Source organism: Aulonocara stuartgranti (genome assembly GCF_965226115.1).
Source record: "Aulonocara stuartgranti genome assembly, chromosome: 13".
In the NCBI taxonomy this organism is placed as follows: Eukaryota; Metazoa; Chordata; class Actinopteri; order Cichliformes; family Cichlidae; genus Aulonocara; species Aulonocara stuartgranti.
Window position 1 is genome coordinate 33,610,135 of NC_138949.1, and position 12,047 is coordinate 33,622,181.

Below are 12,047 nucleotides of genomic sequence, written 5' to 3' on the forward strand. Positions count from 1 at the left end.
CTTGTGTGTGTGTGTGTGTGTGTGTGTGTGTGTGTGCGCTCACATGACAGAGCAAAGGGGCCCCGGAAACTGACTGAATGGTTTTGGCTCATCCAGTTTCAGACCCGAGTGAAATCCCGCCGTAGCTCAAGGCTTCGTCAGCTGTGCAGATTCCGTGTTTGCTGCTTCAGGTTTTAGACGTTTTCTTTTTTAAATGTGTTTCTGTGGTTTTGCTGAAGTCAGTCAGGTTTTTAGTGTTCACCAGTTTTCTGTTTCATAGCTTATGCTGGAGATCAGCTTCAGTCCTGATGGATAGAGCTCCGTCCCCACCTTGGAGCTCCACCCCTGCCTCAAAACTCCAGGCTGATCAATTTGGGGGCTTCTGCTTGTCTGCCAGCTTTTCTAAGAGCATCACAGTCTAAAAACACACGAACCTCAGTTTAAAGGTCAATTTTTAAAGTTCACTAAATGCACAGTGTTCCCTTTTTTGCCACCTACCTTCAGTCCACCTGAAGGACGTCTATGGTGATGGTGTGACGATTCCTGGGAAAGCTCTGCAGGGCCCAGGAAGTCTGTAGTTCTGCGGTATTTGAGTCTTTAGGATGTTTATTGCCTTCATTAGGGTGATTCTTGTGATGGATTTAAAGAGCTGCTCAGTGAGTGTCACAAAACAGCAAACCCCTGCTAAAAGATCTGCATCTTTAACGTGAAAATATTACTTCCACTTCTTGTAGCTTTAAGTCACCGACGGCACCGTCGCAGGCGAAGTGAAACTGCTGCATTAACGTTTAGTTAGAAAAGCTTTTATTTTGAAAGAGGTGCTTTAATTTATGTAACCCTGGCGACGTGGTTCTGGGGCAGACCTTTATGCCTGAGTCATTATTGATCCCTGCTGGTGTGTGTGTGTGTGTGTGTGTGTGTGTGTGTGTGTGTGTGTGTGTGTGTGTCCAGGCTTGGCGTTGCTGTTTGTCCTCTGATGGAAGGACAAATAGCTGCTCAGAGGACTGCAGAGCGTCAGACACCTGAATCAAAAGGTGAAACGAAACGTTTTTTCTCACAGGTAAACGGAGGCGGAGACTCAGCTGTGCTCTGGTTGTCAAACACCTTAAAGGTGTTCCAGCTTCATGCTTCTGGACTGCACCAGAGTAGCTCTGCAGGACTCTCAGGTCAAAATAATCCTCCGTTATCATGTATTTGTCTTAAACTGGCAAGTTCACTGCTTAAACAAGCCGCAGATATTTGATGCCGCGACGTTGCTACAGTGCAGAAAATTTAAATCGTACACAAAAATAATCCTGGAATAGACTGAATGTAAAAGACTGTCCTGGCTGCAGAATTCAGGCTGGAGTTTAGTCGTCCTCTCTCTTTTTGACGTGCTGGGACTTGTTGTTGTTGTTGTTGTTGTCTGGATCTTCTGGTCGAGCCTCCCTTTTGACGCTCTGAATAACAAACGTTTCCAAAAAGGTGCGTGGGTCACGTGAGTCCATCATCAATATGTTTGGAGACATCAGGTCAGAGGGTCGCTGCTACACGACCGGAGTGCTTGTTGCAGCCTCACGTGCCGCCCCCTGGTGGCCGTTATTAATAATTCAGCTTCCACACCGCGTCACGCTGCACACCTGGAGCTGCAGCCGTCTTTTTTCCTGCTGATGTAGTTTGAAATAAAGTAGGATGCTGATGCTGTAGTTTACTTTGAGAAACGTGACCGATGAAGGTCCTGTAGCAGGTAAAACGTTAATAAATGACTAAAATTTGAATTGGACAGAAACAATAAATTGCAGTTGGATCTTGAAGTCCTTCCTGCTTTGCTGCATCCACACGCTCTGTCGTCCGCATGCGTTAGCCTGGATGGATCAGCTCGTTGTGGGAGGAGCCGGTCTGTACGCTCCTCGTGTTCGTGACGGTCCGCTCACCCTGACGCGTCCCGCGGTTGAAGCTCGTCTCACAAAGAGCTCGCTGTCATTCTGTCGTTGCACCAAAAGTCTGGACGTCAGACTGATTTTAGATCAAAGCTGCAGACAAAATGTTTCTGTTGAGCTTTGGAAACGGCTGATTCTGGACCTGTGATTGGAGGATTGGGGTGCGTGTGTGCACTCGAGTGTTAAATGTGTAAAGTCGTCCTTGTTTAATCCAAGGAGCCGAGGCGTAGACGGGCCGCTATGTTTGAGCTCGAGCTCATTTACAGAGCAGATCAAATCTGAATTTTCTTCCCTGCATTTGAAGCCGTCATTGTGAAAAGTGAGCAGGGCTGTCTGCGGCCCATTGATTAGTCATCGTAACCATGGCAACCTCTAACTCTATTAACGGCTCAGATAACCTAATTAGCGTAGTGGAGATGCTCAGTGTCCTGCCCTTTAACTGTCATATTTGTGCTGCGCGTCCTCCAATCGGCTCCCTCAGGCACGATCAGCTTAAACTCCGCTTTCTCTGAGGCGACGCTTCCACGGGAGGATTCTGATTGGACGTCACAATTAAACAGGAAGAGCCAGGACGCGGTGCTCGATGCCGTCTTTGTTTCTCCCACAGACGCTGTTCGTGTGTCCCTGTTTGTTTCTTATCTGAAAGCTGACGCTGGGACACAATCGCACGTTCGGCCGTGCTCGGGCTCTCGGCGCAGAGGACGCCCGCCACTCCAGCTCACGTCTGAAAACTGCGCCAATCAAAGGGCGAACGGTCCAAAAGCTCCTTGTTCCAGATAGAAACGTTCAGTCTTCTGCACATTAATGCAGAAGCATTTCTTGTCCTCAGAAGATGGAGCACACTGGCTTCCTCTAACTGGTTCTGCTGACCTTTAGTGCAGCATGATTTCTCGTGCAGGCCAATTATGTGTGACTTCAGGGTCTTTGTCTGCTCAGGATGAGATAACCGGATTACAGTGTACATCACAAGCATGACTGTCAGAGCTGTCCTGAGACCTTCACTAACTCCTTCCTGCAGGAGACATGAAAGCAGCTCAGGGACGCCTGGGCTCAAAAGCAGATGCTGGTTTAGTTAAACCCGACACTGATGTCTAAACTCACCTGCTGTCAGACTTCAGCGAGTCCTCGGATCATCTCTGACAGCGTGATGTATCCATCCGCCTGGATCTGTGTGTGCCGTCTCTTTGCGATGATTCAATCGTTACGAGGACATCTTATCTCAAATCTAACAAAAATCTAATTACTGGCTCCGGCTCAGAGTCACTAATTAGATTCAGGATGGTTTCCTCATTAATCAAAGCAGGCTCCACTGATCAGTCGGGCTCGAGTTAGCCTGAGGATTTATTTAGTGTTTTTGGTTTTACCTGACACGTGCATTCTTTGTACTGAGCAGCAGGGGGCGACGCCTCCGATGTAGACGGAGGTGAGATCGAGCAGAGGTTTACGAGAAAACAAACGTCTTCGATCTGTGAGCGCCGTTCAAAGAGTAAAACATGTTCAGATGCAACAACTAATTTTATATTAGCCAAAGCGGAGACCGTCCAATCAAAGAGAGGTTATGTCCCTGACGTGAACACCTGGAGTCAGCTGGACGAGCTGCTGTGATTATGGACGTCTGTAAGGTGAACATCTCACAGCTTCTCCAGCACTGCTGTGAGCTGTGGATGGAGTTCACACGGTGCTGTTGAGCTCCTCGTGTTTTCTTTGCACCTTTTTATAAAATCATAAGTGAAACAGAACCTGAACAGAGCTGAGCGCAATCATTCAAACCTGGAGCCAAAATGGCGCCGTCCCTGATTCCAAGTGCGAGCTTCCATCCAATCAGTGTCTCTGACTTCCTGCCGCTGCTCTGCTCAGACCTCGGTGGTGTCGGGTCGGATAGCTGCTGCCCCACATTGCTCAGTGTGGCCTACATGAGACTGCAGAGAGGAGAGTGATGGATCACCTCCTCATGCATGTCCCAGATAATCTCTCTCTCTCACACACACACACACACACACACACACACACACACACACACACACACACACCTGTTGCTGTGTGTTTTCTTTGTGACCTTGCTCAGCTCAGGTTTGGCTCTGGTGCCGACCCGCGGTCGTGGAGGAAGTCTGTGGTGATCCGACACGACTGGAAAACTCGAGTCTTTGCTGTCCGTGTGGTTCCAGTCTGGTCTCTGCCGTCGGTCGGTGTGCGTCTGTTCATGGTCGGGGCGAGCGCCGTGGCGGCAGCTTGTCCTGCGTAGGAGTCTGAATGCAGAGTGAGATTCTGCCGGTTTGCGTTGCCATGGTGAACTATTGATATTTGCATAGTGAAACTGTCAGAGCTAAAAATACAACGAAACGAGCGTCGTCTGTTTTTCCATCTGTTTTCAGCTTCATCAGGTAACAGCAGGTGTGCGCTGACGAGACGCCAACGAAGTGTTTGAATTTTATTTTCATGAAAGGATTCAGTAACAATCAATCAGCTGACTGAACCACATGACCTGTGGTCTCTTGTGTCCACAGCAGCTCTGACGAAGCTGCTGACTAAGAGAGCCGGTGACCTCCGCGGGCCTCCGGTCCACTTCCACTCCTAATCCTGAACTTTGATTCGTTTCCACAGACAGGGCGGGTTCTTTTATCCTGTCGCCGCCGTCTGTGATTTAGCTCCGCTGGCAGTGTGGTCGTTCCTCCTCCCGAAGCTTCAGCCGAGAGTCTTTGTGCCGCTGTCGCCACCGTGACGAGTGGGCTCCCACGCGCTGCATGCTGGGGCAGCGTAACCATGGCAACGTGTGTTTTTTGCCCGTCTTTCAGTGCAGAATAGAGTGTAGTAAATAACATTCAGTCGTCCACTCAGAGGAGCAGGTCGTGCCTTTATTTTGAAAGGAAACGATGCTGTGTGGTTTCTGGTTCTCTGCACGTATGAAAGAAAACGAAGCAGCTTTAATGTTGCCTCTGACCGGCCTCAGGAAAAGGTGAGACGCACCCGTGTACGAGACCGTGACGGGTTCTTACTGGGCTCAACATCGTTTGAGTCGGCGAGGGATTCTCAGCGTGGTTAAACGGCGTGAAAGCAAAGCGAAGGACTTGGACGTGTTAGAATGTGTTTTAGTTACTGGAGGTTTCTCAGCTTTCATTACATTTTGTTGTTGTTACTCCAGCAGCAGCTTCTCGGGTGGAGCAGGTGGAGAGGATGATGTTTGCTTGTTGCTGGTTCAGGAACAGAAACGTGTGAAGAGGAGGGAGAGGAGTTTATTTCTCCCACAGCAGCAGATTTAGGACTCGACTCCAAGTCGAGCCGCGCTCCTCCTTCGTTCTCATTCGGAGACGGAACGAGCCGTGCACGCTCTGACCTCAGATCAGTGCTCATCCACCTGTGTCACAGGACACCCCGGGGTGGTGTATGAGGTAGGCCTCGTTTATTGAAGCCAAACACAAACTCTGTGATTTCATGTCTGATTGTTGGACCTTTAAAAGCGTGACACACGGGTGGCGGTTTGTCGTCCACTCGGCTTTACAGTTTCAGCTGATTTTAATTCGATTCTTTGAGTTCTTAGTCTTTGCTCGTCCGTAAACCCTCAGATAATTTTTATATTTTTAATCTTCCTCGTTCACACATGTGGCCGACGTCTCCTGACCGTCCAGTTTTATTCTTTGCCCTTAAAAGCACAATCACATCCTGTGTAGGATTACCGATGTCTGCAGAGGTCTCAGGTTAAAACCAAAACCCCTACAGTCACAGTGTGACAGAGGTGTGGGCGGAGGGGGGGCTGCACTTGACAGCTTTCGTCAGAAAGAAAGCCGAGGCGAGCTTCAACAGGAGGTAATTGTAGTGAAGGATGCTGGGAGGGTGAGAGAGGTGGGAGGAGGACGTGGGCGAGAGATGGAGAGGAGAGAAAAGGGAAAAAGATGCTCAGAAATGAGGCACACGTGCTGGATTCATGTGAAGCTGCATGATGGGAAATGTAGGCTCCAGCAGGGCATTTGTCTCGACTGCTGACCTCACTTTTTAACATCCCTCATATCATATTTAATGAGGAAAAGCTACAACACAAAATTCTTAAAAGTGTAAAAAGTCTGAATTTTTCCGCCCCGTCATCTCTATTTCTGTACTTCCTGTTCCCAGCCAGGGTCGTCCTCTCTCCGGGCTATAAATATCCTCCTGAGAAGGTTCGGCTCTTCCCGTCGCCTCGTTCTTTCTGCTGCTGGCAGCTTTCACACGCTGACCTGCAGCAGACCTTCAGTTTCCCGCGCGCTGGCCCGATTCCCGGCATCCTTACTCACAGCTTTGCCTTCCTCAGCCCCTGAACTTTGACCTATCGCTGCAGCAGGAACGTAGTCACCATCATCTGCGTGCAGCCAAACCTCGCTCTCAGTCAGGTGTGTGGTCACCTGCCTGGCCGGAGACTTTTTAAACTCATCCAACTGCACAGCCTCAGCAAACAAACACATTTCACGTGCAGCGCGTCCATTGCTGCGGCCGCCAGGATGGACGTTTTCACTGCTTAAAGACACGAAAGCTTCCTGCCGCGTCCCCGAAGCTGAACCGCCAACGCGTGATGCATTCGAGTGTCTGCGGATTAATGATCATGGTGATGATGATTGTTACCAGATTATGAAACAGCAGCTTCAGTTTCATCCTGCAGCTCAGCGTCTCTCAGCTCCTCACTCAGTCTGCTGCCCTGCAGTGACACACTTACTAAACACTGTTGTCATGACTCCGTGTGTGTGTGTGTGTGTGTTATTGCTTCTGTCTGAGTGCACATTGTTAGCTTCACTCTGCGCGCGCACACACTCACTCATGCACACACACACGGGGTCCCAGTTGTGGCGTATTTTTAGCATAGCAACACAAGCAGCACACACACACACACACACACACACACACACACACACACACACACACACACACACACACTCTGCAGGGAAAACAGACTCAGAATAATTTCATTGGTTGAGTTGGTCTTCAGTAGGCGGAGCCAGAGGGAACCTGTGGTGTGATGCAGAGTAGAGACGTTTGAATTGACCGCAGTGTGAGGAGGATGGGACGGAGTGCAGCCAATCAGAGAGCAGAAGTGCTGACGTCTGTCAAATTTTTATTTAAGATGTTACTTATAAGTTTATTTCAATTTTAATCTATTTTTTGTCAAAGATTAATTAAAGTGAAAATAATAAACTTAAAGGGTAAAATCACAGTTTGCATCTCAAACTTTCCTGTTTTCCTCACATTAAAGCAGTGAGCCTCACGTCTGTTTGTTTCCACCAGATTTCTGTTCGTGTTATGAAACCTGAGCTGACCTCTGACCTCTGACATGCTCACGGTTCAGACGGTGGCTCAGCTGTAACTCATTCATTCATTTATTACGTGCTGAAGCTCTCGGTGTCCAGCAGCTGGTCACATGGCGCACCTCTGGAGACAGATGTGACTGACGGCTCAGGTCTGAGGTTTCCCTGCTTTGGGTGAACCGCTGAGGTCGTGGTTAGTTAAACGCCATCTCAGAGTCATGCTGATGACTGCAGGACCGCCTGCGCTGAGTCGCTCCTGTGTTTACCTGCACAGGTAGATCACATGTTGCATTGAAGCACAGACTTCCTATCTGTAGACTTTACTGACAGGAGCGATCTGCTCATAAATGAAATCGTTCACAACCTTTTAAACTACAGATTAGTGTTAGTGAGAATGTTGGAGCTGGTCACTGAACGCCTCACTGCTCTGATGCGTTCACAGTGTGTGTTTGCTTCTCAGATGTTGTAGTAACGTGTTGTGACCAGGAGGAGGCGCCCTTCTTCTAGCTTAGAAACTGTTCTGTTCAAAGGGAGGTTGGGTGGTCTTCAGCCAATCGTGGAGCAGAAGGCACAGTCATGTGACCACCTTCCTCAGCGGCTGAGAGAGCAGCAGAGTGTCTGTGCTGCTTTAATCACAGCTCAGTGTTTCTCACCAATGCACGAACACAAAACGCCGGCGTTGGTTTCCTCTGCAGACTCCACGCTCTGATCGATAAGTGCACGCCCCACAGACAGGTCACGTCCTGCCAGACTCTTCTGTAGCGTCTACGTTTTGTCCCGAGCGTGCACGCCCACAAACACTGAGTGCATTTTGACATGAGCGTACAACGGCGTGTGCTGCACACCCCGTCCTGTTTGTTTATCCGCCGCCTTCTGCAGTTTTGATCTTCTGTGGTCATCGGGGCGAGGGGAAGAGGCGTGGCCTCGTCTGACCTCGTTTGTGATAATCATAAATATTTGTCCAATCAGCCGTCAGCTGTTCTTTAATAAAGCTGATTATGAGTTCATCGTTTCTCACCTCGTTCTCTCCGTTTTCCCTCCCGCAGGTTTCCTAAAGTGATCTCGGCCTGCCAGCCAGAGCCGGTCTGAGCGTGTGCGAGCGTCCGGCGTGATCAGCAGCAGGCAGCAGGTGAACGGACTCGAAGCCAGCGGGGGAGGCGGAGGTGGAGCCACGGGGAGGTCAAGATGACGTCGGTAGCGGCGGAGTACGACCACATGGAGATCCAGCAGCAGTACAACGATGGCGTCAACAACCGCTGGGACGCCGACGACTGGGACAACGAGAACAGCTCGGCACGCCTCTTCGAGCGCTCGCGAATCAAAGCCCTGGCAGGTAGGACGCCGTTCACATCCCTGACAGCTGATGATGATGATGTCACACCTGCCACTTTTATAAAACCATTAGAGATCAAACCTGGGACGCTTCAGAGCGGCTGATCAGTCTGGATCTGAAGCTCAGAGTCGCCGCACTGTTTGTGGGTCCAGCACAGAAACACCTGAGTCCTCCTCAGCGAGCGCTCTCCCTCCTGTTAGTGAAGCGGCTGCAGTTCAGCTGGAGGTGCAGCAGAGGGCGCTGTAAGCCAGCCCCAATGAACAGCAGCTGAGTGGCTAAAATGCAGTTTTCATGTTGCAGTGAGGCAGACGTCTGCACAAACGTTTCCTGTATCTCACATGTGCAGGCTCAGGTCTCCACCATAAAGATGGAGGCTGGAAACCTCCAGATTGGGTTTTACTGCTGTTTCTATTTTTCTGGCTCGTGCCGTCTGATGTGGAGCAGTTTACAGTTTTAGGTTCCTGGTTTGTCGCTCGGTGAACGCCGGCCTGCCGCTTCACGAGGCGAGCAAAGCATCCGGACGGAGCTGGAGCCAAATGTCACGGACACACAATAACCAAATAATCTGCCCCCCCACGCCCCCACCGTGACTCCAGCTCGCAGGCTGATGACTTCATGTTGTTTTCAGTGTATGAAGACATAGTTCGGTGTAATTATTAGCATAAAATCGGAGAAGCTTCAGTAATGGTTTAAATTCAACCGTATTTCAGTTTTCTTTGGGCCACTTTTGTGCCTGTTGACTTGTGTCGACTCTGGTCGCCAGCGTTCAGCCACAGCTCCACCTTAAATTAGCCAAATGTGAGTTCATGACGTCTGAACCACAAAAGTTTCCAAACTGAGCCCGAAATGACCAAAAAGACATACTCTGTGATAGGGCTGGGTGATATGGCCTAAAATTCATATCGAGATATAATTTAAAGCATGTGCGGTAACGATATATATCGCGATATATTCTTTTCTTCTGTATAACATATTTCCCACACTATAAGGACTTAAAATCCTTTAATTTTCTCAAAAATCGACAGTGTGCCTTATGTATGGATTCTGGTTGTGCTTACTGACCTCGAACAGATTTTGGCTGCAGAAATCTGTTAAAAATGTTTTAGTACAGCTTTGGTAAGCCGCACTGCTTGATGGATTGTCAGAGCATTACGGCTGCCGTAGTGAGGAGCTTCAGAGTAATCTGGGTCCAAAACTCCGTCCGCTTCAGGTCCCAAAGTCAAACGAACACTGAGAGTTAAAAACGGTCTAAATTCTTTCATCTTTAATAAAATCATCAGCGTTGCTGCTTTACCAGGTGTAACAATTAAGTTTAACATCCAGGCATCCATGAAAACAGAAGTTATTAAATTTAATGGAGTTAGAAGTTAGCAGGAAGTTAGCTCGCTAGTTTCCACCTAAACATTTCATAGGATGTTCTGACTGAGAGATTTTTGAAACCAATTCAAACGTACAGCTCTGCTACCACTTCCAACATAAATGAAGACAGAAAACTAAACAGCAGTGGCGTTTGTAGGGTTACTGAAGTTGGACTACCTGGTATATAATGTTGTGCTACGTGATTGCTAGCGACACAGCTATGTTAGCATAACATTAGCACAGTGAAGCTGGAGGATGAAGCCAACTTTTTTCCACTCGATAAAAGTTAACGTGACGGATTCTGGTGGTTTGGGACAAATGCAATCGCATAGCAGGATGCTGTACACGGGCCAAACTTCAGTCAGGAGAACAACTGAGATTATTCATCCACAATACGAGGTTGGTCATTAATATACTGCAACAACATGGGAACAGAACAGCTGCGAGAGAATTCAACATTAATGAATCAATGTTACAGAAGTGGAGGAAGCGCAGTTTTTGGCTTTCCCCATATTTCAAAAGTGCTTCATCTCTTTGCTGTGACTGTCGCCCGCCATAATTTGCAGATGATAATGGTTGTAGCCGCTGCGATGCTTTTGACCAAAACAGGCGCAGTTTGATGACATCATCAACATGCGCTATCGCAATAGAGCGTTATAGTCAAAATCTCTATCTTTGGCCAAATTTATATCGTTTCTATCGTTTCACTCCTACTCTGTGAGGTATGAAGCTGTCGGGGTGGTCTTTGGGGGAAATCCCATCATCTGATTGTAGAAAGAGGCCTGACGCAGGGTTATTCTGATATTTGGTGATTTTTAAAATTCAACATTCGCCTAATTCAGCTGGAACAAAGTCAGAAGTTTGTGTCGCTCTGCCCGCCTCCGCTCGGCGGCTGGTCTGGACGGTAAATGTTTAGATGCTTCTAAATAAATAGGAAGCGAAATGAATGTTTTGTGCACAGACGAGGACTTTTTGAGTCCTCTGAGTTTAAATGTGTCTGTTTCATGGAGTGGACTGTGGTTAAACCGGCCGCGGCTCGGGGCTGATTGTAAACGTGTCACAGTAACTGAAGCTGTTTTACTCTGAAGGCCGACTGCTGCAGGAGCATCACACGGCACTAAATAATTCACACCAGTGTTAAATATGCAGGTGTGTGTGTGTGTGTGTGTGTGTGTGTGTGTGCGTGCTTAAATGGTCAATAAAAATTCCATCGTGCTTGTTATGCTCAGATAAAACAAAAGCAGATCATAAAGTTCTGAAATCAGAATACAAGTGCAGCCTGAAAGGGGGAGGAGCTAAAACAGCTGGCTTCACAGGACGACCTGAGCAGCTGCAGTCAGGGCTGGGGTCAGGTAAAGAAGGATTAGTTTGAGCTGTGAATCATGCAAAGCTGCCCTGTGAGAGTCCACGAATGAGCCATAGTACCACTGGAGAGAGGAAGACGATGGTCTGTGATTGTCTCATGTGTGCCTGAATAAAGAGAGGTGATGAAGATGAGGGAGGCAAGAAAGGGAGGAACCAAAGGTAGAAAGGAAGGAAAGAGGGAGAAGGAAAGGAAATAAGACTGTGTATGCCAAAAATGTATAAATCCTTCAGTTCTTTAGATTTAATCTTTGAACATTCAGTGAAGTTTTAGCAGCACACAGTCTTCAGTCTGCTCAGTGAGACCTCTGTGTGATGAAGATGATCCCATGTGATCTGTTGGCAGAGGAAGATGATGGTCTGTCACATGCACTCGGCTCCTCCTTCCTCTGCAGCCTCTTCCTCTTCGTGCTGAGCTCAGCAGGCGTGTGTGTGTGTGTGTGTGTGTGTGTGTGTGTGTGTGTGTGTGATGTTTACATATCTTTGTGGGGGCCGAAAATTGGAAGTTTACTTTACTCGTGGGGGCCAAAATGCCGCTCTTCATGGGTTTGAAGGCATTTTTTAGACTCATAATGTGGTTTTAGTGTCAGGGTTAGGCTATCGTTAGGATTAGGGGGACTAGGAAAGCATTATGTCAAGTAGATGTCCCCACAGAGATATGAAAACACGACTGTGTGTGTGTGTGTGTGGCAGCAGTCGTAGTTTTTGTGGTTTCAGTAACTGATCTGCATTCTCCACATGGAGGATTAATGAGGAGGGAAGGACAGAAGGAAATGGGAGAGCAAACAGAAAGGTTATGAAGGTAGGAAGCCAAATCAAAGGTAACGTCAA

At 48.3% G+C, this 12,047-nt stretch overlaps 1 protein-coding gene across 1 annotated transcript in view; it reads left to right on the forward strand.

Annotated features, from left to right (window-relative positions):
• The window catches only part of LOC309720238 (spectrin beta chain, non-erythrocytic 1), a 101,698-nt gene that overhangs the window by 25,453 nt on the left and 64,198 nt on the right, over positions 1 to 12,047 (forward strand). The window contains exon 2 of the mRNA XM_082556939.1: positions 8,209 to 8,495. Within this exon, the coding sequence (XP_082413065.1) occupies positions 8,348 to 8,495 (148 nt within the window). The 5' untranslated portion in view covers positions 8,209 to 8,347. The remainder of the gene's footprint in view (positions 1 to 8,208; positions 8,496 to 12,047) is intronic.